At 37.9% G+C, this 22,897-nt stretch overlaps 1 protein-coding gene across 2 annotated transcripts in view; it reads right to left on the bottom strand.

Moving 5' to 3' along the window:
• Positions 1-9,109: 9,109 nt before the first annotated feature.
• The window catches only part of CAMK4 (calcium/calmodulin dependent protein kinase IV), a 211,176-nt gene continuing 197,388 nt past the window's right edge, over positions 9,110-22,897 (bottom strand). For both annotated transcript variants that reach the window (XM_059062179.2, XM_067031433.1), the window contains exons 9-12: positions 22,529-22,604; positions 17,849-17,975; positions 13,318-13,470; positions 9,110-12,175 (exon numbers count right to left, since the gene is read on the bottom strand). In XM_059062179.2, coding sequence (XP_058918162.1) covers positions 11,735-12,175; positions 13,318-13,470; positions 17,849-17,975; positions 22,529-22,604 — 797 coding nt within the window. In that variant the 3' untranslated portion in view covers positions 9,110-11,734. The remainder of the gene's footprint in view (positions 12,176-13,317; positions 13,471-17,848; positions 17,976-22,528; positions 22,605-22,897) is intronic.

Genomic DNA, 22,897 nt, shown 5'->3' with positions numbered 1-22,897 from the left:
TACAAATACCAAAATGGGCTTTTTACTCATTATTTGGATGGTACTGTTCTTTTTCAGGAGCTTTACCTTCCTTCTTAGGTTTTGCTTTAGTGACATTCCTTAAGTACAAGCAGCTGGTTTTTTATTAAAGGAAGTAGTCCAGAGATTGTGCAAAACCAGGTTGAAATAAAAAGATGTTTCATATAGTCAAAAATGGACTTGCAGATGGGAGAGGTTTTTGTTTTTCTCTAGCATTTCCCTCAATTCAGAAGTCATTGTTTAGGTGAGGATTTTGGACCTAATAGTATAGTAGCAACCTGCAGTTCTGCGAGTGAACCTCACTGACATATTATGCTTTCCCCCCAATATTTCACACAAATGTTTGCTAACTGATTGGGTGGCCAAGCTCAAGAAAGACTTTTAGTTCTTTTTACAACTATTGTTGCTAACAATCAGCTTCCTAGGAGGGAACATAAAGGTTTTTCCCCTTCGTTCTCAGGTCCTGCAGGTTTGAAAGCATCATAATGAAAGGACCACTGAATATCATTTGGCCCAACAATTCCACATTAGGATTATTTCCTTAGGATAGATTTCCCCAAACTCAGAAAAAAGCTTTATGTAGTGTTAACTGAGAAAAGAAAAAGAATTGAGAATGGATTATTATGCAGCTATCAAAATTGTTTCTGAAGATTATACAAAAAAATCCCCGCTGTAGTGTTAGGTTGACATAAAAAAGTTACAATATGATTAAAGTCTCTAAGAAAAAAATAAACTAATGGTAGATTTTTAAAAAGACAATGCTTGTCTTTGGAAGGCGTTCTTATGGTAATATACTTTTCTGTATTTTCATATTTTTATAATGAAAATCAATTTTTATATGAATCGCTGGATTGACTTTGTATCCAGTGAATTGACTTCTCAGTTGTGAGAGCACTGGACTAGGAGATGGGCAACCCAGATCTCTTCTCAGCCACTAACTGCGATCTTAGATAAGTCATTACCTCTCTGGGTGTTACTTCTCTTTAATAAAATGAGCAGGTTGGGTTAAATGAATACTAAGATCCCTTTTTAACTTTATGATTTTATGACATCACTGTATAATATTAAAAATGCTATGAAACTCAAGTATAATGTTACCTGAGAGAATGGAAAAACAATCAAGAAATGCTTAAACTCCATATTTCAGATTTAAGGAAAATGTCCATTGTGTCACTCTTGAATTGTGCTAATATTTCAAATCACGGAATGCAAAGTATTGGTGGGCTCTTAGATGATTTATTATGATACCATACATGCAATTTGCTTTACAAGTTTCCCAGCAGTAAAGTGTATGCTTCTTTTGGCATGCTCTGACAAATCTGAATGAACTTACACAAAGCAACACTGGCCCTCACTAAGGTCAATTTCAACAGTCTCCCAACATCCATTTTGCCTCATGTCACATACTCTTCTGTTATGTTCCTGGGAAACACCAAAAAATGAGCATGTTTACTCATTTACTTGAGTTGTCTAACCTGAGTCCAAGAAGAAGCCAGTTGTCTATGGCTGTCATGTTGTCTGCCCCAGGCTTTGGGCAGCTGAGAGTCAGTGACTCTGATGTGTCCCATATGCTGGAAGCAAGGACTGTCAGTCACTGCCATTGAACAAAACGGTAGCTCAGTCAAAAGCAAATGGGCATGATTTTGATGAATTCTCTGTAAACATTCTCTGTATTTACATTTATGGCCAGGTCAGACTTGCATGTTTACCTAAAAAATATTGTAATATATCTTTGTATTAAGGAGTCAATAGCACCATTTTGACAGGTTTTAAAAATGAAATGTTCACAGCTCCTTTTCCAATACTTTTCAATCAGAAATTGGGAAGGCAGCCTATGATCTTGGTGGTGTAAACTGCAATATTTACACTTTTTCTTTTTGTCCTCCAAATCCTACATGCAGTTGTTTTTGGCTAATGATTTGCAGTCTAAACTACTGGAGATGTAGGTTTCCTGTACAGAGTGGTATTCCATTATCTAATCCTCCAAGCTGCTGTTGAGCTGCTATGTCCTTTTAGTCCAGAAAACTTTCGACAACGCAGCAGTACAGATTTCTCCTCTAGGAAAAACTAGAAAAGACATACCAGATACTGTCACCTAAGTCTGAAAACCCTAGTAAGAAGTATTCCTTTCTCAATGCCTGCTAAGTTGTGTTTTCTGTACCCTGACAGTATCTCCACGTCTTAACTCCTCTTCCATCACTCAGATGATGGTTAACCTTTGTCCCTTCCTTCGTTTCATTTGCCCGAATAATATAGCCAGTTACTAATCACAGACATTATCTGAAACAAGCAAAGTGGCAAGACAAGTAGAAGTATATATACTGTAATCTGATTATGTTTTTAAAAGTTTCTTGAAGATGGATGTAAAATACTGCCTGCAATGAGTGATATATAAAGGAAATTATAGAAAGGTGTATAAAGCGGCAAAGGGAGAGATGGAGATGAAAGGACTGCACAGGATCGGCTTGAAGTTTGGGGAAAGCAGCTCCGAAGATTTTAAATTTCATTGTCTGAGGCTTAGCACAGGTTGTCTTTTGAAGTCTAAACTTTCAGGTATAATTCTATCTTAGATCCTATGGGAATTGCCCTTTCAGGTCAGATAATTTAAAAGGTTAAAATAACTGTGAAAGAAGTAACCTTGACGTGGCCTCCATTGGCAAAGCTTTAGCAAGTAGCTAGGTGATTTTCTAGTCACCGGGAGTTATCCAGATACTGGAGTTTTGCCAAACTTACTCAAATAATCACTATCTTCTTTTACTCTGCTTTGTCAGTGGAGATCTCGCCAGTGCAGTTTTTGCTTTTAGTGACTGAAGCTTGATTTCAACTGGTGACTTGCAAAAATGTCTTTGATGTGTTGGGTGATTTTTATTCTGCTTGGGGACACACCAAATTAGCCACGTATGTAGGAGATCACAGAGGGCTACATGTTCTGAGGAAATGCTGCACAAATGTCTACCCAGAGTAAGAAAGGGGTGAAGAAGTCTAATTCAACTTTGCACAAGATCTGATACTCTTATGCAGACTTGGCAACACTTCCCTGCAGATTTCAGTCTTTCACACCCAGCATTGTTCCTTCAACACATTCCTTCACTCCGCAGATTTCTCAGCCAAATGTTCTGCCTTCCTCCTCCCTACCTGCAAAGGTTCTCCCCATCCTTTATATTTAGCTAATATTCCCAGGAAGCTTCCCTTGATCATTCCAAGCAAAGGGGAGCTTTTCCTGCTTTCCATCCCTGGAGGGCTTACTGCCAGCCTAGATTTAGCACAGGCTATATATACACTTGTTTTTTCTCTCCAATGACAAAGCTCAGTCCTAGAGGGTATCATGGGTTTAATTCAACTCTGACTCTTTCATTGTACGTAATTGTTTTTCAGTGAAAGTTTACTGAGAAAATGGGTCCCTGGCATGTGCTGCTCCTAGAAAGCTTCAGAATCACCGAATCATCTCCTTAAAGTGTGCTTGCGATGTAGGTCTAATATTCCCTAAACTACACTGTTCAGTTTCTTATTCTGGGAGGAAAATTAGCTATTGGCTTTGGTTTACTCATTTCTAAGGGAAGCTGGTGACCTAGATATTGAGAGAAGTTTAAAAATGATAAGTTTAGTCCATTAACAACTGCCTTCAAACTCTGAGCAATCAAGAAAAATGGGTAGGTGGGAATGTGGAATCCTAATCTACATTTTACCTTTTCCCTCCTCCATTCCAGTAAAGTCTCCCTCCTACTCACATCAACCATGAGGAGCAGGCAGACGATTCACCTCTTTTTTTCCTGAGTTCTATAGTGTATCCAGTGGCTACATCATACTGATTGCTGCAACAGTTTAAAGAAAACAATATATTATTTAATTAGAGTCATGATATAATTTTAGGTATTCCAATTAATAAGCTGATAATAGGTTTTCTACTCAATATCTCATTTGTAACCTTTTGGCTATAGATGTTCAAAGTCAAACACAGAGGTCATGCATGCCTACATTCTCAATATCTGGGCCACCTGCTTCCCTTAAGGCAAATATTGTGGAATGAATAATTTCTCTGTGACAGAAATAGACTAAGAAAAGGGCCCCTCCTGGATTTCTAAATATGTAAGAAAAGGAAAGGAAAGCATTTGCTCAAGGCCTTCTCTTTCCGAAGAAATGAAATATATAACACTCAGAAAAACACAGGGATTGGAAAGTAGCTTTCTTACATTAAAAAGTTGGCTATTTGCCTATCTCCTGAGCTATTGATAAGCAAGTCATTGTCATAGAATGCCACATAATAAAGCATGTTATTTCCTAAAAATGATTAAATGAAAATCCAATTGGTATAAATTACTTGAAAATATTCTGAAGGATTCAGAACCAAAGGGGGCTCTCATTTCTTGGCTTACTAAGTAACAGCTGCATATTGACTTAAACGTGGGCAATATAAAATGTCATTTACATGATTTTAAATAAAAGGATCAAATTTCTAAAACATGCTTGATGTGCTAGAAATGTTTCTAATTCCTCTCTCTTAAACAAGTCAATTCATACTCTAAACTTTTCAGGAATGATGCAGTTTTGAATTTTTAGTTCTGTAGGGAATTTTACTGTTACGTTGTACTTCCATCAAAATTATTGTTGAGACCACCTGCACAGAAACAAACCTCTTAACTTCCTAAGAAGCAAATGGGATAAGAACCCTAAGCTAAGGAGAAGAAATCTGGAGTATGGGAATCTGTATTCCTAGATGTTACCAAAAAGGCAGGGTGCCATGAAAAACCAGGGTCATCAATTTTTTTCTGTAAAAGGCCAGATAAACATTTTAGGCTTTTCTGGGCTGTACAGTCTCTTTTGAAACTACTCCACTCTGTCCTAGTAGCATGAAAGCAGCCATAGCAAATGTATAAATAAATGAGCATGGTTGTGTTCTGATAAAACTTTATTTATAAAACAGGGCTCTGGTGGATTTGGTCCGTGACCCATAGTTTGCCTGACTCTTGAAAACTGATCTTTGAAGATTTAACTTTATTTTCTTGGGTAGTTATGTGGAAATTACTTTTAAAAAATGCACTTGTAAGTTTTATGTGTATATCACAAAGACCATAGATAAAAGAATGATTGGCATTCGAATAAGAAAGAGTATAAACATTAGCCCCTAACTGTTTACTAATAATCCCTTTTGTCTGTCACCTGTCTGCCGTTCCCACTCAGTAAACTCAGAGGACATTTTAACATGTCAAGGGAAGCACAGCAACATCAGTCAGACATGGAATGCACTACTACTATTATGTTGTTTGGACCTAACTACTTAAAAAATGGGCATGTTAGGTAATTCTTTTGGCTTGGTAGGAAGGGGGTCATGAAAATATTACTGAAATTAAGGGTGCATGAATATAAACATTTTGGGAACTTCTGAAATAATAATCTTGACAATAAAAATCATACTCATGAATATGCTCATTTGTATGCTACTGTATATTAGCTGCATGACAGGCTATAAAGATAGGTCAAGTTAAAAGGAGGCAGTTATGAGATGACAGTTGTCACTTTATAGTCATTCTTACTTGTATCCTTTACAAACCAGATTAACTACCATACATGTATCAAGGAAAGGACAAAGAAAGGACAAACTTAGTAAATTTTTATCATCCACAACTGATTGTCAGAGTGAGAGAGTGCTTAGGGAAAACAACATCTTTCAAAAATTCTAATATGAAGCCTGTTATATTTGAGTAGCCCAAAATAATCTTTTAAATGGAAAATAAATATTATATAATCTGACTGAAGATTAAGTATCTGTCATTTTTAACACAGTGAATCACAGAAAAGACTACACAGATATAAATATTCCATATCCATGGGTATTCCAAGTCAGTTTTCAAAATGTGCTAAAAACAACTAGTTAAGAAGAACAGTATGATTTTGCTGTCTTAGCATTGCTGTTTAGAGTTTCAAACTAAATTCTGGGCCACCAAGGACTCCATATTTCTTCGACCAGTCTGGGATACTCCTTCCAGGATTTTAGAGGACTTCAAAATTCGAGAGGGCAGCTTGATGGCCATAGGGATGGAACAAAACATTGATCTGGGATAAGTGGTAGCAAACCAAGTCATGGGAAGAACAAATGATTGGTGAAATCTCATTTTCCATTACTGACTGATGGCACTGTACCAATATTCAAGCAGTATCACTGGAAGAGGTGTTTCCCATTTGGCTCATTTGAGCTCAACCAAGTCAGATGCCTTGAGTATTCACTAGAGCAATGTCTGATTCTTGTCAAGGACTCACATGGTCCACTCTCATGGCAAGGCTTCCTCCTTGTCCTAGGTAGACCTCTGGGCCAGGTGACAGAGAAAAGACTGAATCTTGAAGGAAGTTAAAATCACACAATTAAAGCCTCTAGAGTACACCACAGAGAGTGTGTGAAAATTAGAATTGTAAACAAGCAAACATAAATTAGTCAAGTTTGTTATTGCTCTCCAAGGAAAGTATATAAATGGTTGGTTATGTGAGCTGAGATTATATTATCTGATCTCAGTTGATATTTAAAAGTAATGATGACAAAAACTGGCCCTTAACAGATCAGGATATAGAAAGAAGAAATGCTGAGCTTGGTTACTATGGGTGGATAGCTGATATCTCCCCAGTAATCTTTTAGGTTCTTTTTCTATTTGTCAAGGCGCCAGAAACTCACCCTGAGTTGTGACAGGGGAAGAAAAGAACTTTGAAAAAGTTTTATAGAAAATTATTGGTTACATTTCTGCTTAACATATGGTTATGAATGTTATACCAATATTGAGATTATATGTGCATAAATGTTTTAAAAAAACACTGAAGACACACATAGAGTCTAACCAGTAAGCAGTATTTAACCAGTAAATGCTCAAATATTAGCAACGACCTTGATCAGAGACATATCAGTGCTGAACATTAAGGAAATTTGAATATGACCTAATAGGCAGTAATTACAAGGATATTACAAATACTATTATGTAAGTAGATGTCGGAAAATTTTGCACCAGCTAAAGTAGACCTAGATAACCAGACTGAATACTCTGCAATGACAAGTAAATTACATAATGACACTGTACTTATGTAATTGACTCTTCTCAGTATATTTATGTCAATTTATGTGGAGTCAGCCTCATCAAGAAAAACCTAGTGCTGATTCACTTTTTTGACTTTTTTTTCATTTGCTTTGCAAAGACAATCCTAAAACAGAATAAATGACTTACTGATTTAATCCTTTGCCTTTTTGGCATTTACTCCTTTTATTTTCCGATTTGAAATGCAACCAGATGCTTCTGTGAAACAACTGAATTATGAAACAAAATGGCTTTCTCTAAATTTTCAGTCTATAGGCAATCTTCAAGCAGTTACCTTTCATGTGAAACTGGAAATAGGGATTGCTAAACATTCTAAATTACAAAATATGTTTAAAATACTATGTAATTGAGGTCACAGTAAAAGGCAAACTGTTCTTTTCTTTTAAAGTCTGCCACTAAAAATGGCTATAGAAAGTTGAGGATTATTCTAAAATAGCAACATGTAAGAAAATTCCAAAAAGTCTTTTGAATCCATGTGTAATGGCAGAGTTGATTAAACTCTTCTAAGGAAATATAAAAAATGCCAATGGATGGCCATATTCTCATTTTAGGGATAACTGGGGTGATATCATCCTCATCATACAGTCTTTATCATGCAAATTTGGTATATTTCAGAAGATTTCTATAAAGAAATATTGCCTGCAATACAAGGATGGTGTCCAGGTTTGTTGGTGGCCAGGCCTACAAAATCCCACCAAGATTCTGTGTGCAGTCCTTCCTGAATGAGGACACATGGTTCGCCTGCAGTAGATTTTGGTATGTGAGAACACGATTGGCTTCATGGCAGTACTCAGGAGACACTAGCCTGTAGTCAAGATTCCAGGGCCCAAAAAGAGGAACTGTAGCCAACAGACAACTTGCCAATGCCCAGGAAAGTTCTCTAACAGTCATGGTGGGAAACGCTTCTCCTCTGAAGCACATGAATAAGTAGACGTGGCCAACAGAGTTTTTACTCATTTCAGTCTATGACATTTCTGAAACATTTTCTCTTTGGCCTCCTACCAACTCATCATTGTGGAAAACTAAGGCAGCTCAAATCTAAGCATAGAAATTCGTGTGTCATTTTGCTTTGAAAGTGCTCTAGACCAGTGCTCTTCCAGTACCACAGTAGCCACTAGTCACATGTGGCTATTGAGCACTTGATGTACTAAAGGTGTAACATAATCCTTCTTTTGAAAACTTAGTGCAAAAATAAAAAATGTAAAAGGTCTTGTTAATTTTTCATATTGATTATGTATTGGCATAATAGTATGGATATATTGGATTAAAATATAGTTAATTTTACCAGCTTTTTTTTCTTTTTACTTTTTAAAATGTGACTAGGAGAAAATTTAAAATTACATATGTGGTTTGTATCATCTATATTACACAGCACTTGTCCTAGACAATAACTTCTACAACCATATTATTCTAATTTCTACCTTATTTATGTATTCATGGGACAAATGAGCTCTTACAGTTTGAGAAAAACCACTGGGATTCCAATTAGCCTTTTTAAATGGGAGAAATAATTCAAGATTGTCCTTCTCTATGGCAAAATAGTCTGGTTTATGCTATGTATCTGAACTTAACTGAGAACAAAAATCAATAATGTAATAACTGTCATCTCTAAAATGCAAAATGTAATTTATTGTTTGCTGAAATTTCCTTAATTATTTGCTTTGTGACTATATTGTCAATTAAAGGAAACATTATGAAATAGTTCATCAAATTAAGGTTCTATCTGCATTAGTCTACTATTATAAATAAGTAATCTTTGAGATAGATAATATATCCCATTTTAACAAGCAATATAAATGTTTACTGTTTTTTCAAAAATGTTAATTTAACTATCCTAACTTAAATAGCATCTCTGTGAAATCTTAGGTTGAACCATTTGGCTGAAATGCCCGTTTTTTGTGAAGCTTTGACTTGTTTTCCACTGAAATAACTAACTCAGTCACTTAGGCATTATCAGGACTTAATCTTTTTTTTTTTTTTTTTTTTTTTTTTTTTTTTTTTTTTTTTTTTTTTTTTTTGTGGTGTGCGGGCCTCTCACTGTTGTGGCCTCTCCCATTGCGGAGCACAGGCTCGGGACGCGCAGGCTCAGCGGCCATGGCTCACGGGCCCAGCCGCTCCGCGGCATGTGGGATCTTCCCGGACCGGGGCACGAACCCGTGTCTCCTGCATCGGCAGGCGGATTCTCAATCACTGCGCCACCAGGGAAGCCCAGGACTTAATCTTTAACATACAAGTCAAAATTTAAAACTCCTGCTGATTTTTAGAGAGTGCGATTTACAGGTTAAAAAAGAGGAAATTATGCTCACACCCTCAAGTACTCACCAGGGAATAGGCATGTGTACTCATTTAAATGGGTAAATTCTTAAACACACACTGGTCTTGTCATTTGCAGTGCTCTTCCCACTACACAGTCCGCAGGTCCAACCATTGCAGTCAGTGCTGAGTGTTAGGATGATATAACCACTGCCCTTGGAACAATATGGAGGTGGGCTGGGAGGGACAATGTGTTCTCATCTTCTTATTAATATTGCCACTTTCCATTAAGATTCCTTTCCCTCTCTTCTTCCCTTTTCCAATATATGGGACACTTACCATATATGCCTCACCATATACACCTGTTAAGTCTCTTTGGGAAAAGTATACCAGGTAATTGGTCTTTTAAAATAGAAATCTTAATGCTTAGGGAAGAAGGCATTCTTAAATGTTGAAACTAGTGAGCCCCTTATAATAGCTAAAATGGAAATTCTGAGAGAATAAAGAAGGAAGGAAACAGTAGAGAAGAAGATAAGTAGTGTCTACTAATTAATAAAGATAAAATGAAACAAAAAATCTTTCTCTGAGTCCAGATGATGTGCCCTTAAGGGCTTTTTCCTCCACGTCAGTGATCTGTCAGGCCCCTATATTATGGAAGACAAGAAGTTCTACCTTATTTTCTTCTCATGAGAACAGTAGTAAAGGAAGATTTGCACTTGGTAAGCAGAATGTCTCCAGGGTCCGATAGTCCCCAGAAACCAGATGTTTAATTTAATTTTCTAATTTAATAGTTCTGAGAAGGAGCCAAAAGAATTTAAGATCTCTATTTTTGAGGAGGATTGTTATGTGATAGTCATTTTTATCCATAATTTTGGCCTGAAAATAACCCTTTTTTAAAATTAAGGAAACCTACTAAAATATGCTGCATAATTAATTTGATAAAAATGTTCATTTAAGCTCAAGCTAGAAATAAATCTGAGGTATTTGGAATTTAACTGTGATTTTTATAAGGGAAAAGTGTTTATATGAAAACCAAAGAAAAATATTTTGAAAAAAATCATGGTAATGTATTAGGTCTAATGTTACAGCTTCTCAAGAGTCTGATTTGAAATCAGTGTTTTTTTTCATTGTTTCTTTTTGTTTTTGTTTACTAAAGTAAACTAAAAGCTGCATTGTTCTACATTTCTGGACATGGAAACTTTCAAAAATACATTGTAAATTATGGGTGCTTCCATTCCAAGTATGAGAAAAAGATATACTAGCTTTTCAGAAATATCTTTAGTCCATAAGCTATATATCTAAATAACCATCAGTTGAAGGAAAAAAAGGACTTTTATAAAAACAGAGGTTTCCTTACTATACTAAAGTCAATAATGGATGATCTTACAATGGAATATTATTCCCACTCTATTCAGACACTTTGGCACCAGCCTTTGGTGTAGACTTTTCTAAATATCTGAACCTTGGTAAGTATAGAGTTTATTCATAAAAGTGTTCCTATCTTTAAAACTGTACAAACTTGTGAATAAATTCAGTTTTATCTGGAAAATGACAAGGAGTCAGTCTTTATTAGTCTAAGTCCCAGTCTTATCTCCTTTTCTTCACTAAATTTCTTTATTCCACCACTAAGTGTTGTCCATCAGAAGGACTTCTTGTTAGAGAGCAGGTGAAGGAAAGAATAAATTCCTCAGTGTGAGATTGCAAAATAATTTTTTTAGGACTGTAAAATGGCAGAAATTTGTAATAGAATGTTTTTGGTTATTAGTAATATGGTGTGTATAAATAAAGACAAGATAAAAAAGCATTCTGCACACAAGCTTTAGGGGCATATATGGTTTCATAGCCCTTAAAGTATGCTTCAGTTTCTTACCATTATAAGTGGATTTTTTTTTTTTGCACATACCATACAACTATAACCTAACCATCTTCTTGTAAACAGTTTGAACACATTACTGAAAAGACTGTGAATGTCATGGGAATACATCTTATAGCTCTACCTAGTATTAGCTGAGCAACAGTCCTTGTAAAGAAATCCAAAGGGTGTAGGCTGGCTAGGTTTTCAAAGCAAAAACAATTTGTTACTATTTACTTCAAATGTGTGCTACTGGTCCCTGAAAATGTATGTTTTTAAATGTTATGTTGTGTTTACTTGCAATTTCAAATTTAATTCATCAGTAGGTATTTGGTATCCATTACATACCATAGAAGACACTATTTTTTCATAAAGCAGTCACATGCATTGAAGTTAGGATTACCAACTGATATATATGTATTTTTTTGCACCTTAAAAACAGAATCACTATAGTGCATATCATGCTTCCACACCTTCCTTGCTGAAGGACAAAATGCATAAAGTGCCAGGATTTGGCTCCCAGATGGAAGGAAGCCATTTAGTACTCTGGCAGGATCACATCATTCTGCTGAGCTCCAAATTCTGGAGCAGGGTTTTCTTGACCTTCTTTGGGGGCTGCTGCTTCCTCAATAGTCTTCAGCTTTTCCTCCACTAGACCCTCCTCTATTTCTGGGTCAGCCTCCTTTATCCCGTCCTCTAATGCCTCGGGCACCATCTTAGTGGCCTCAGCAGCATTTATTTCAGCATCTTTAACTTTCTCTATGGCCTGCACCTTCATCAGCTCAGCCTCTACCCCCTCAACTGCCACTTGGGCCCCATCTCCTTGAATTTTCACTCCTTCCGGAATAGCTTTAACATCTTCATTGCCATCTTGTGTTGGAGATGGCTCTCGGCTGGCCTTCTGGCTCTCCTGGATGCTGCCATGGCTGCTGCTGGCGCTTCCCAACCGGGAAGAGGCCACCACGGCCTTCACTGCTGCCTGATTGGAAACAGAAGTGTCAGGTGTTACTTTCACTTAAAATCCCAAATCAGAACTCAATTTCAATTTTGCATTTAGGGAATTTGTTATTATATGTTAGTGTTTAATCTTTGAAAGTATATTATTCCAAGATTGTCTAATGAAAACTTGTTTGGAAAATGAACAGCAAAATACGTTTAATCTCAAATTAGCGTATTTAATCATCTGGACAACCAAAAACTTGAATAAATGCATATTCCCATGGATTACCAATATTCAAAAATTTTAGATTGTGTTTCCCAAAGTATTAGGCACTATCTAGATAAAAGACTTCCACAGTCAAATTTGTTTGAGAAATCCTGGGTTAAGTCAAGGTTGTTTAATCTAGTGTATTTCAAATTTATATGACCATGGAACCCTTCAGATTTATTTAGTCTGTATCATCCTGTAAGCAATTGCTGAATAGAACACTATTTTTGATCCCCAGCTGTTCTCTGAGATCCCCTGTATGTATAGCTAGTCCTAAATGCCATTAAGTAAGAGAAAAGCACCTAATTTCTATTCCATATACATTCTATAAAAAGAGATATGTTTTGGTAGATAATTTTCCCTATCACTTGAATTATTTTAATTTTTACCAAGTATAATTATTTGCCTATGTAATAAAACATAGTTAAAATTTTTTTCCCCAATTTTTGCATATTCAGAAAGTAGACAACTTTCTGAGTAAATGTTTCCTGAACAATGCTGTTCAAGCAGTTCAGCCTTAATTAAATGAGAAGCAATGATAATGGATTTGTTTGGTGAGTAAAGCTCAACATACAACACATTTCCCTTTATTAACAATGAATTCTGGGAATTCCCTGGTGGTCCAGTGGTTAAGACTCGGCGCTTTCACTAAGATCCCACAAGCCGAGTGGCGTGGTGCCCCCCACCTCCAAAAAAACCAAAAAACCAAAAAACCCCACAATGAATTCTTATGAGAGGATAACAGAACTACAATTGGCTTTATACCAGCACTGTTGGGATTTCAAAGCAGGATTTTTCCTGGTATCACAGGAGATGATTAATAGTATTAGATAAATAATAGTGGAATTATCTTTGATCATCAAGATATGAGAGAAATCTTTTTTTTAAAATAAAACAAATAAATGCCATCTAACCTTGAGCTTGCGCCGGGCATTGAATTCTTGGAGCTTCTTTTGAGCTGTATCCATGTGTACAAAATTGGCTGCTTTACCTGTGACCCACGGGTGCTGGAGAGCTTGGAAGGTAGTCAGCCTTTTCTTAGGATCCAACACAATTAATTTTCTGACCTGAAATTATAAAGAACCATAGTCTTCTTAGGGAGATTTTTACGGTGACCTGGGCTTGCCCCTCAACTCGTGAACTTCTAGGTCTTATTTAATTTCCTTGGCAGTACACTAAATATACATAAAACAGTTTTTTTAAGTCCCCAGAGGTCACTGTAGAGATGGCTTCAGGTAGCAGTAGCTGAGGAATCTGAGAGTGGTGTGCGTAGGCTACCTGAGAGCCCAAACTGGTGGACAGCTTGCCCACAGAGGTCAAAGAAACAAGTCCTGCCTTGCCTATAGACTGGAAGTTCTTTGAATGAGAACTAGCATCTGAATAATTCTCGGCTGCACTTCACATCACTTAGAATTCAGAGCTTAAAATACACATCAATGGAGACGGAATCGTTCATTGCATCCATCATTCTTTCTATGGGAACTGAATGGCAAACAATAGGGGCAGTATCATAGCCCTTATGATTATACCATGAGTCTATAATGAAGTTAATAGCTCTCTCTAATCCCTTGAGGGTAGTTGAAGGAATAAGCCAAGAGCTGGGGTAAAAGCCTATTTAGAATCAAAGTAAAGGTGTCAGTAGCTTGGGGGTATGATTTGTTTAAAGGACTGAATTCAAACCAATGGTAGCCCATTCTGGGAGGTTTACCCCTGCTTGTGAGGATGAGCAGACAATAAATTTCCAGGAAGATCATCAACCAAAATAATCCCCAGCCCTAGGCTCAGAAGGGGTGACCTGGAATGAGGCAGAGACCATTTGGAGTCAAGAAGCATGTTCAAGTCCTAACTTATTCAAAGTCTCTAACTACTTTTGTGACCTTAGACAAAGACCACATGTGAATTGGGTGACTATGGACACCCTCCTGGGCCCTTTCGTACATGACCTCATTTCCACCCTAATTCCTTTGTATCGATAAATACATTCTTTGTGTGTGTGTGTGTGTGTGTGTGTGTGTGTGTGTGTGTGTGTGTGTGTGGTACATGGGCCTCTCACTGCCATGGCCTCTCCCATTGTGGAGCACAGGCTCCGGACACACAGACTCAGCGGCCATGGCTCACGGGCCCAGCCGCTCTGCGGCATGTGGGATCTTCCTGGACCGGGGCACGAACCCATGTCCCCTGCATCGGCAGGCGGACTCTCAACCACTGCGCCACCAGGGAAGCCCTGATAAATACATTCTTATAGACATATAACATTAAAAAAAACCAACAAACTCATGTAACCCTGTCCATAACCTTATCAATTAGTAACTATTAGCTCCAATTCATAAATGAGGGATGGAAGGAAGCTCAGAAAGATTTAGTGACTTGTGTAAGGTCAGACAACTCGTAACTGGTGGGGGCTATACTCAAACTCGGGTCTTAGAGTTTGTCTCATGACCACTACACCATAGTGCCTCCAAGGTAGTCAACCTCTCTGGGTTTCAGTCTGCCAATATGTAAAATGAGGGGCTTTGGATGATTTAAGGCATGATCTTTTCTAACTCTAATAACCTAAGAACTGAACACAGGCTAACAGAATCAGGCAGCTAGTCAAATGAAGAATGAATATCTGGTTCTCTTTTCACTTCCTTTTTGTAGCATTTGCAAAGAAATGTGTGTTGGGGGTAGAGACACTGAATTTGTAAAGGGCAGAGACGTGAGACTGCTTAGTCTTAAAATCAGAGAGGAGGTGGAAGGAGATAAGGATAATTAAGAAAAAGAATGCACAGTAGTAATACAAATTTGATAGTAGTCAGAGCTATCATCTGCTGAGCACATATACTAATAATTTTATGTAAATGATACCTAATCCTTACACCATCCCTGACAGATATTTCCCTCTCATTTTCTAATCATCCGTTTCCTCTTATCATTACCATCCTCCTCCTCATGAAAAGACAAAGAATTAACTGAAAGCCAGTATGTACCAAAATTTTATATATGTCATCATTAATTTTTACATTTGAAGATACTGCGGCACAGAATTATTAAGAAACTTGCTGGGGGCTTCCCTGGTGGCGCAGTGGTTGGGAGTCCGCCTGCCGATGCGGGGGACATGGGTTCGTGCCCCGGTCCGGGAAGATCCCACATGCCGCGGAGCGGCTGGGCCTGTGAGCCGTGGCCGCTGAGCCTGCGCATCCGGAGCCTGTGCTCCGCAATGGGAGAGGCCACAACAGTGAGAGGCCCGCGTACCGCACAAAAACAAAAACAAAAACAAAAGAAACTTGCTGAAAATTTCCAGTGACCTTGTCAGGATTCAAACCCAAAGCCTTGCCATTATCCTACGGTTCCTCTTATAGCCCAACTCCCCTCTCAATGGCACCATAGCCTCTGCTCATGACAGAACAGATGCAGGTTTTGGTAATAAGTACACATTATGAGGCTCAATGATTGCTTTAGTTCTGAAGTTTTATAAATTTATTAACCAACAGGAGGTCTAGCTGAATGAAGGAACATCACAGCTAACCCTCTTATCCATTTAATTTTTATGAGGGATTAAAAAAAAATGGAAGGAGGACTAAATAATGGGGTTATTATTGAGTTAGTTGGTGGTGATTACTTAGTATGTATTATATCCCTTAACTCTTCTAAAGACCTAGAGATAGGTACTGGTATCATCCCAGAGAAGAAAACTAAAGCACAGAGAGGTTAGGCTAGCCCAAGGTCATACCTGTAAATTATAGGAAGGGGGGGTCACTTGAATCCAGGCATGTCAGACTTTAAGAATCCTTGGTCTGTTTCCTGATTCATGGTTTCATTCAACAAATATTTATTGAGCCTGTACTTTATATCCATATGGTACTAAGATCTGGGCACATGTGCTTCACCCTCTCCCAGAGCTTACAATCTAATTAAGGAACACCTTTGAGCAAGTATATAGAAATGATGACCATCATGAAAAAGGAAGTCTAGGGGGAGAGGAACAAGTGGCAGAAGGAATGAACCAATTGTGAGAAGAATGGCCTGCTGAAGACGAGATCTCCCAGAGAATGCCAAATGGCAGCCAGGGCTTGAAGATAAGAGTTACCTATGTAAAGAGGTGTGTATGTGTATGTAATGGTGGAGAGGATGGAGGAAAGAACATCACAGAGCAGAAAAAAGAGCAATGGCCCATACCCAGAGCTACACTGATGAGGGACTGGAAGTCTAGTGCTCTGGAGGAAAGAGAGATCAAGGGAGAGTGATGTCAAATGAGTGGCAGAAGAGAGGGTGACACTTATTTACAAAACCATTCCTCTGGATCCTGTGTGGAGAGTGTACTTGAGAAGAGCACAAGAAGAGGCAAGGAGACCAGATAGGAGGTTGTGGCCGTGAACCAGGAGAGGATGGGACTTGGACTAGGCAGTTGTAGTGGAGGTGGAGATAAGTGGACGGATTCGAGAGATGTTTAGGAGTGTGGGCCCTGACATGAGGGAGGAGTTGGGATGACACATTCCCACATCACACACATGGCCTCTCTTTCACAACCATGTTGGAAAATCCGTGACCTGTAGGAAATATGTTTTCATGAAAGAACACAGATGGTAAGGAGGGAAAAGAGCACTGGATAAGGGGTCTGGAAATCTGTATCCTTAGTTCCTAACAATGCCTTTCTGCTGAGAAGCTGTGTGAACTTGGACAGTCATTTCACTTCTCTGGGCTTTAGCAAACTCATCTTTAAAATGCAGGGAAGATTAGATGACTCCTAAGATCCCTTGGAGATCTAACCTTCTATGAGTCAGAAGTCAGCTTTTAGTTATTTCTTCGGGATTTCTCTCTAGAGGATTGATGGTAAATGTTTCAATTACACCCTAGTATCCTCTTTATTTTAGAACAGGTGGGCCATCTCCCTAGAGGGTATGTGTTTCCTGAATGCAAACAAACTTCAATGTTACCTGAAGTGAGATACCAAGTAAAACAAACAAAAAAACCAAACAAAACATATAGTGTAACTTGTATAATGATAATCATGCATGATGGGACTTGTGTTACTATCAGGATATTTTAATAAGTTTGAACATTTCAAGAAGCAATGTTGTTTTATTCAAAGTACTACTAATCAAGGTGATAGCAAGCCATTTTAAAACAGAAGTCTTCTGTGTAAATTATGTTTGGATTCACTCAGCACAGCTGTCATCATAAGCAAGGTTCTGCATTGACTAGATGGTAAAAACTCATTAATTAATATGCTGTAATTTGTAACTTGTGATAATTCAGCTACAGATGAATCAAACATATCTTTTTTCATTATCTATAAGGAAAATGCATTAGTGTGCATTGTTTCATTAAAAATACTTTATAATTAAAAAGAAATAAGCTATTAAGAGGGGTTGATTTAAAAAATGGCACTGCCCATTAATTAGATAAAAATGAATGCGAGGGATTTTATTTCATTTTGTTTCATTTTGTTTTGGTCACACTTACCAAATCCTTGGCATTTAAAGATACTTCATCCCACCAGGGGGAGATAAAGTAATATTCACAGTTCAGAATTCTCCTAAACATGAACTGATCGCCTCTTTCATCATAGAATGGTTCAAATCCACAAAGTCTAGAGGGACAAAAGATAGAGAATAAAATGTCTTTAAAAAGCCTAAGCATATTCACCAATTTTTTGTAGAAATTCAAGACTGTCCTTTTTCACAGCTTCCTGTTATGAATGTAATCGCTCAGTTTAAGCATGTAATCACCTTCTTACAATTCACTTTTGATTATATAAACACACAGTCATGTCTTCAGGAAGTAAGAATAGATACAAAACCGATTTAAGATTTCTACAAAAAGTTATAATCATATTAATAATTATGACACAAAACAACAATAATAATAGCTAACACTATTATAGGCATTATGCTATAGTGCTATTTCCATGGATTTTTTGCCACCAGGAATTGAGAAGACAGATTGATTAGAATTCCAATTGATTACAAAACAGAAAAGTTAGGATTTTGAGAATAAAAAGGTTAAAAGGTGGAAAGAAAAGTTTTTAGTTGTTTTTATTCTGCCCTTTTCACTTGAATTCTTCCATAGAGATGAATAAAATATTTGATTTCCATCCCATTCCAGTTTGGATTTCAGAGTGAACAAACAAGAGCTAACACTATTGTCAGGGAATGGCCTTTTAAAACTTACTACAGTGAGCAGATGCAGCCAGCAGAGGTGAGCAGCCTAGTGTTAGTTCAACCTGCTAAGTGACCCTCACTTTTGCACATCTTAAAGACATCTCACTATGGTCACCTTCATCTTCCGTCATGGGTCAGCATAAAAATGTTATGAGAAAAATGGGAGAAAAGAAACAGAGAACCATCTCTGGCATCCTAAAGAGAGAGAGGAAAAGTGAGTTGCTGGTCTGGGACCTCCAAGCCTCTACTGTTTATAGGTGGGTGGAGGTACTGAAATCACTAAAGACCAAAAGGGAACTATTTTTTAAAAGTCCCTGCTAGGGCATGTGCTGCATCTAACAAGGAATGAGCGAAAAAGAATGAAAAACATTTCCCCAAATTCTTCCTTCAAACTGGCCAGGTTGGTGCTGAGAATGAAACGTTCCAGTGCATCCTAATGTAGTGAGTTTCTAGAAAGAAGCAATTTCTCATGCTCTTTTGCTCAGGGAACAAACATACTGTTGGGAGAGTCTTTGTTTCTTTCAAATATTGTGGAGCCAGCCAGGAAAAGGCAAGGCTCAGGGAGTGCTGAGGCCTGGGCTGTGCATCCTCCCTCTCCCACTGCAGCAGTCCACGCAGAGAATACTGCTCCAGCAAAAGGAGAGAAGCGAGCACAGGTCCACACGTTGCCAAGGAGGCAGTTCAGCCTCACCTGGCCCTCCTCTGCCCTCCAAAACACTAGAAAAACATAGCCTGTTGTTGGCTAGTCATGGAAAAATTGGTCCACTTTCCAGGCTTAGTTTAGGGAACTCTTAATGTTTCCCCTTCTGGAAATCTAGAGAGAAAAATGATAGTTCAGAAGGTACAGTACTCAAATGCCTTTCTTTCCTCTCAGTCATGTCAGCAAGTCTGTGCATTGGTAACAGAGGTAAAAAGTTTATCTCATCAGCCTGAAATGTCAAAAATGGAAGAAATGTGAAAGAGAGCAACACGCATGTGTGCATGAGCACACATGCACACACACAGAGTAAGAAAACCCTTTAGAAATGGAAATATTTGAATGCTGACAATGACAGTTTAGGAGGATATTAGGATTATAAGACCTGAAGTGTGAATGTATTACACAGGGTAGCTCCAAGCCATTGAGCAGAACTGTAGTGTTGAAAGCTGAAGGAGAGAATTTGAATCTCTGACGTTATCTGATTCTGATTTTGACCTGAGAACTGTAGTAGTTGCTTTTGTCTGTGGGGACAAAGGGTTTTGGTTTAATGCTTTAAACCAAAGAGAGGGACCAGAATTCTTGTAAGAAACAAAATGGCCTTTATTTCCAGGCTACTGTCATCCTTAGAAATAGCAAGGTCATAGCACAAAATAGCCTGGTGGAACTCAATAATAATAAAGGAGGTACATAAGCCCAATGGCACAATCCACTGGAGAGAATGTTCCAATGAATCTTGCGTAGTGGACTTCATCAATTATTAATGAACTACAGATTAAATATAAAGTCCCTAGGCTTAGGGGCTGACATAAGTTGGATCAGAACTAAAGGATATTAGGGGCTTCCCTGGTGGCACAGTGGTTAAGAATCCTCCTGCCAATGCAGGGGACACAGGTTCGAGCCCTGGTCTGGGAAGATCCCACATACCATGGAGCAACTAAGCCCATGCGCCACAACTACTGAGCCTGTGCTCAAGAGCCTGAGAGCCACAACTACTGAAGCCTGCGTGCCTAGAGCCTGTGCTCCGCAACAAGAGAAGCCACCGCAATGAAGCCTGGGCACCGGAACGAAGAGTAGCCCCAGCTCACCACAACTAGAGAAAGCCTGCACACAGCAATGAAGACCCAATGCAGCCAAAAATAAATAAATAAATTTATTTTTTTTAAAAAAGAACTGAAGAATATTAGTTGTAAGTAGCATTGTTATTTTAATTTGGGGGGCTGCTACCACTTATTCAACCAACACCTATAATTAATGGCCTTAAGTGAACTAGGGGAAAGAAACGAGAGATTTTAAAAATTATTTTCAGGGTTACAATAAGACGTTTCTCAAATGGCCACAATATTTTCTCTTCATTTTCCCATGTTAGTGACCATATCGTGGAGTTTTACTCATCCCATATTTCAGTTTTTCAAGGCAAATGTTACTAAATTTCCTACCTCCATCTCTGAGTTCTTACACATCCTCAATGATTCAACCCCTCCCATCACATTTCAACATGAAACTCTAATTGGGTGGGCACATTTACATTTTAGGGGCAAATCTGGAGCATTATTTGCAGTTCAGTTTTTCACTTAACATCACTAAGTATGATATGTCACCCACATAGTTCAGGAGACAACATTCTTTTGCAGCATAAAAGTGATCTTAAATGTAAGCTGAAGGGATTCTATGATGCGGCCTTAGGAATTCATTTTAATAAACTAATAAGCACTTGGTGTGGCAAACAAATTACCTAAAAGTTTTCACTTTCGTAAGAAAAAACATGGTTCCCTAGCTCTCCAAATTCTTTTCAAACTTTAATATATCCTGAAAACACAGGGAATTGATCACTGAAAATATCTTTTGACATTACATAATAGCAGATGGCTATTTTATGGGTTGCTTTTAAACATTTTTATGGTTCTTACTGACCAATAAATATATCAATATAAACCCAGGTGAACTTAGAGTTTGCTAACTTGCTTGTGGGTTCTACCCTAGTTACCCTCTTCCTAGCCCATATTACCTAGACACTGCACTTTCTAAGATCACTATTAAATTAACCAAACCAAACCAAACCAAACCTCTTCCTACTATGGACTGAATTGTGTTCCCCCCAGATTAATATGTTGAAGCCCTAACCTCCAATGTGATGGTATTTGGAGATGGCACCTTTGGCAGGTAACAGGGTTAGATGAAGTCATGAGGGTAGGACCTCATGATGGGATCAGTGCCCTTATAAGAAGAGACACCAGAGAGCTTGCTTCCTCTTTCTGCCTTGCGAGGATACAGTGAAAAAGCAGCTGTCTGCAGGCCAGAAGACAGCTGTCACCAGAACCTGACCTACAGGCACCCTGACGTCAGGCTTTCAACCTCCGGAACTACAGAACTACATTTCTGTTGTTTAAGCCACCGAGCCTATGGTATTTTGTTATAGCGGCCTGAGCTAATTTGCTTTCTTCCACACCCTTCAAGATCTCTTTACAGATTTGAATATTACAGGTTCCTGCAGTATCCTCTAATTGAAAACCAAATCTACTTGTTTGAATTAAACTTTGGAACTCGTTGATATCTTGCTTTTGTAGTTGTTCTACAACAGCCTTCCTCCCCAGATACTCTTCCATTGTTCTTGATTATTTCCCTTGTATTTGTCTGCAATCCCATCATCTCTTTGGCAAACTGAAACCCCATGTTTATTAGTGGACAGGAGCTCAGGAATGGAGTTGGGGATACCAGAGAGTGAGAGATTTAGCCCTTTTTTTTTTTTTCTACCAGAGAACAGGTTTCTCTGAGTTTAGGGTATTAAACTAAAGGTCCTTGAGAACTTAACAGATATTGGAAACAAAACTGATAGCCCAAATGCATTTAAAACATTCCTGATACGAAATGTACCAGTTTGGGATTGCTTCAGAGTTTAAACAGCCATTTGCTCCTTAAAAAGGAATAATACTCTAATCATTTGGACTAGATGCACATAAATAAAATAAGTGCAAGTTTAATAGGTGGACTTGTTTCATGCTCATTACTATCATCAAACAATGAATTGTTCTCCAAATCTGCTCTACACTGCATAGTAGAATGAGACACAGTAAAGCCCTAGACAGAAGTTCTGGCCCCAAGAAAATTACAAAATAAAAAGCAATGCTCATTTTCCGAAAATTCCATCAGTAACTACACTTAGTATGTCATAGAAAACCACAAAAAGTCAAAAAGGAATCTTGTTTTTTATGAGGACTATGAGAAACTAGAAAATATTACAGCAAAGGCAAACAGTATGCTTAGAGATTGCTTTTCTTCACTTACAAGATGTAGGTGATTATTCCTACAGACCACATGTCCACCTCAGGTCCATAGGCACAGCCTCTAAGAATTTCAGGTGCTGCAGAAAGAGTGAATACTGTATTAAATTACAGTTTAAATTCAATATTCACATTTTAATAACAAGCAATAGGGAAGAAATGAATTCGTCAACAGAAACTTCAGGACAGTTTTATAACCAATCTTCTCTCCCCAAACCAAAGTATGAGTATACAAATTCTTACGTCTATTTTAGTGGGAGACAGTATAGTCTCTCTGTGTTTGGGGTGCATAAAAATAAAGTTATCAACTTTCATATTCTACATCAGAACATCATGATACTGCTCAAATCAGATAGAGCTATATCTCTGCTAC

Source organism: Kogia breviceps, chromosome 4, assembly GCF_026419965.1.
Source record: "Kogia breviceps isolate mKogBre1 chromosome 4, mKogBre1 haplotype 1, whole genome shotgun sequence".
NCBI classification, from domain to species: domain Eukaryota; kingdom Metazoa; phylum Chordata; class Mammalia; order Artiodactyla; family Physeteridae; genus Kogia; species Kogia breviceps.
The sequence above is the reverse complement of the archived record's forward strand: the minus strand, read 5'-3'. Positions and strand labels throughout refer to the sequence as shown.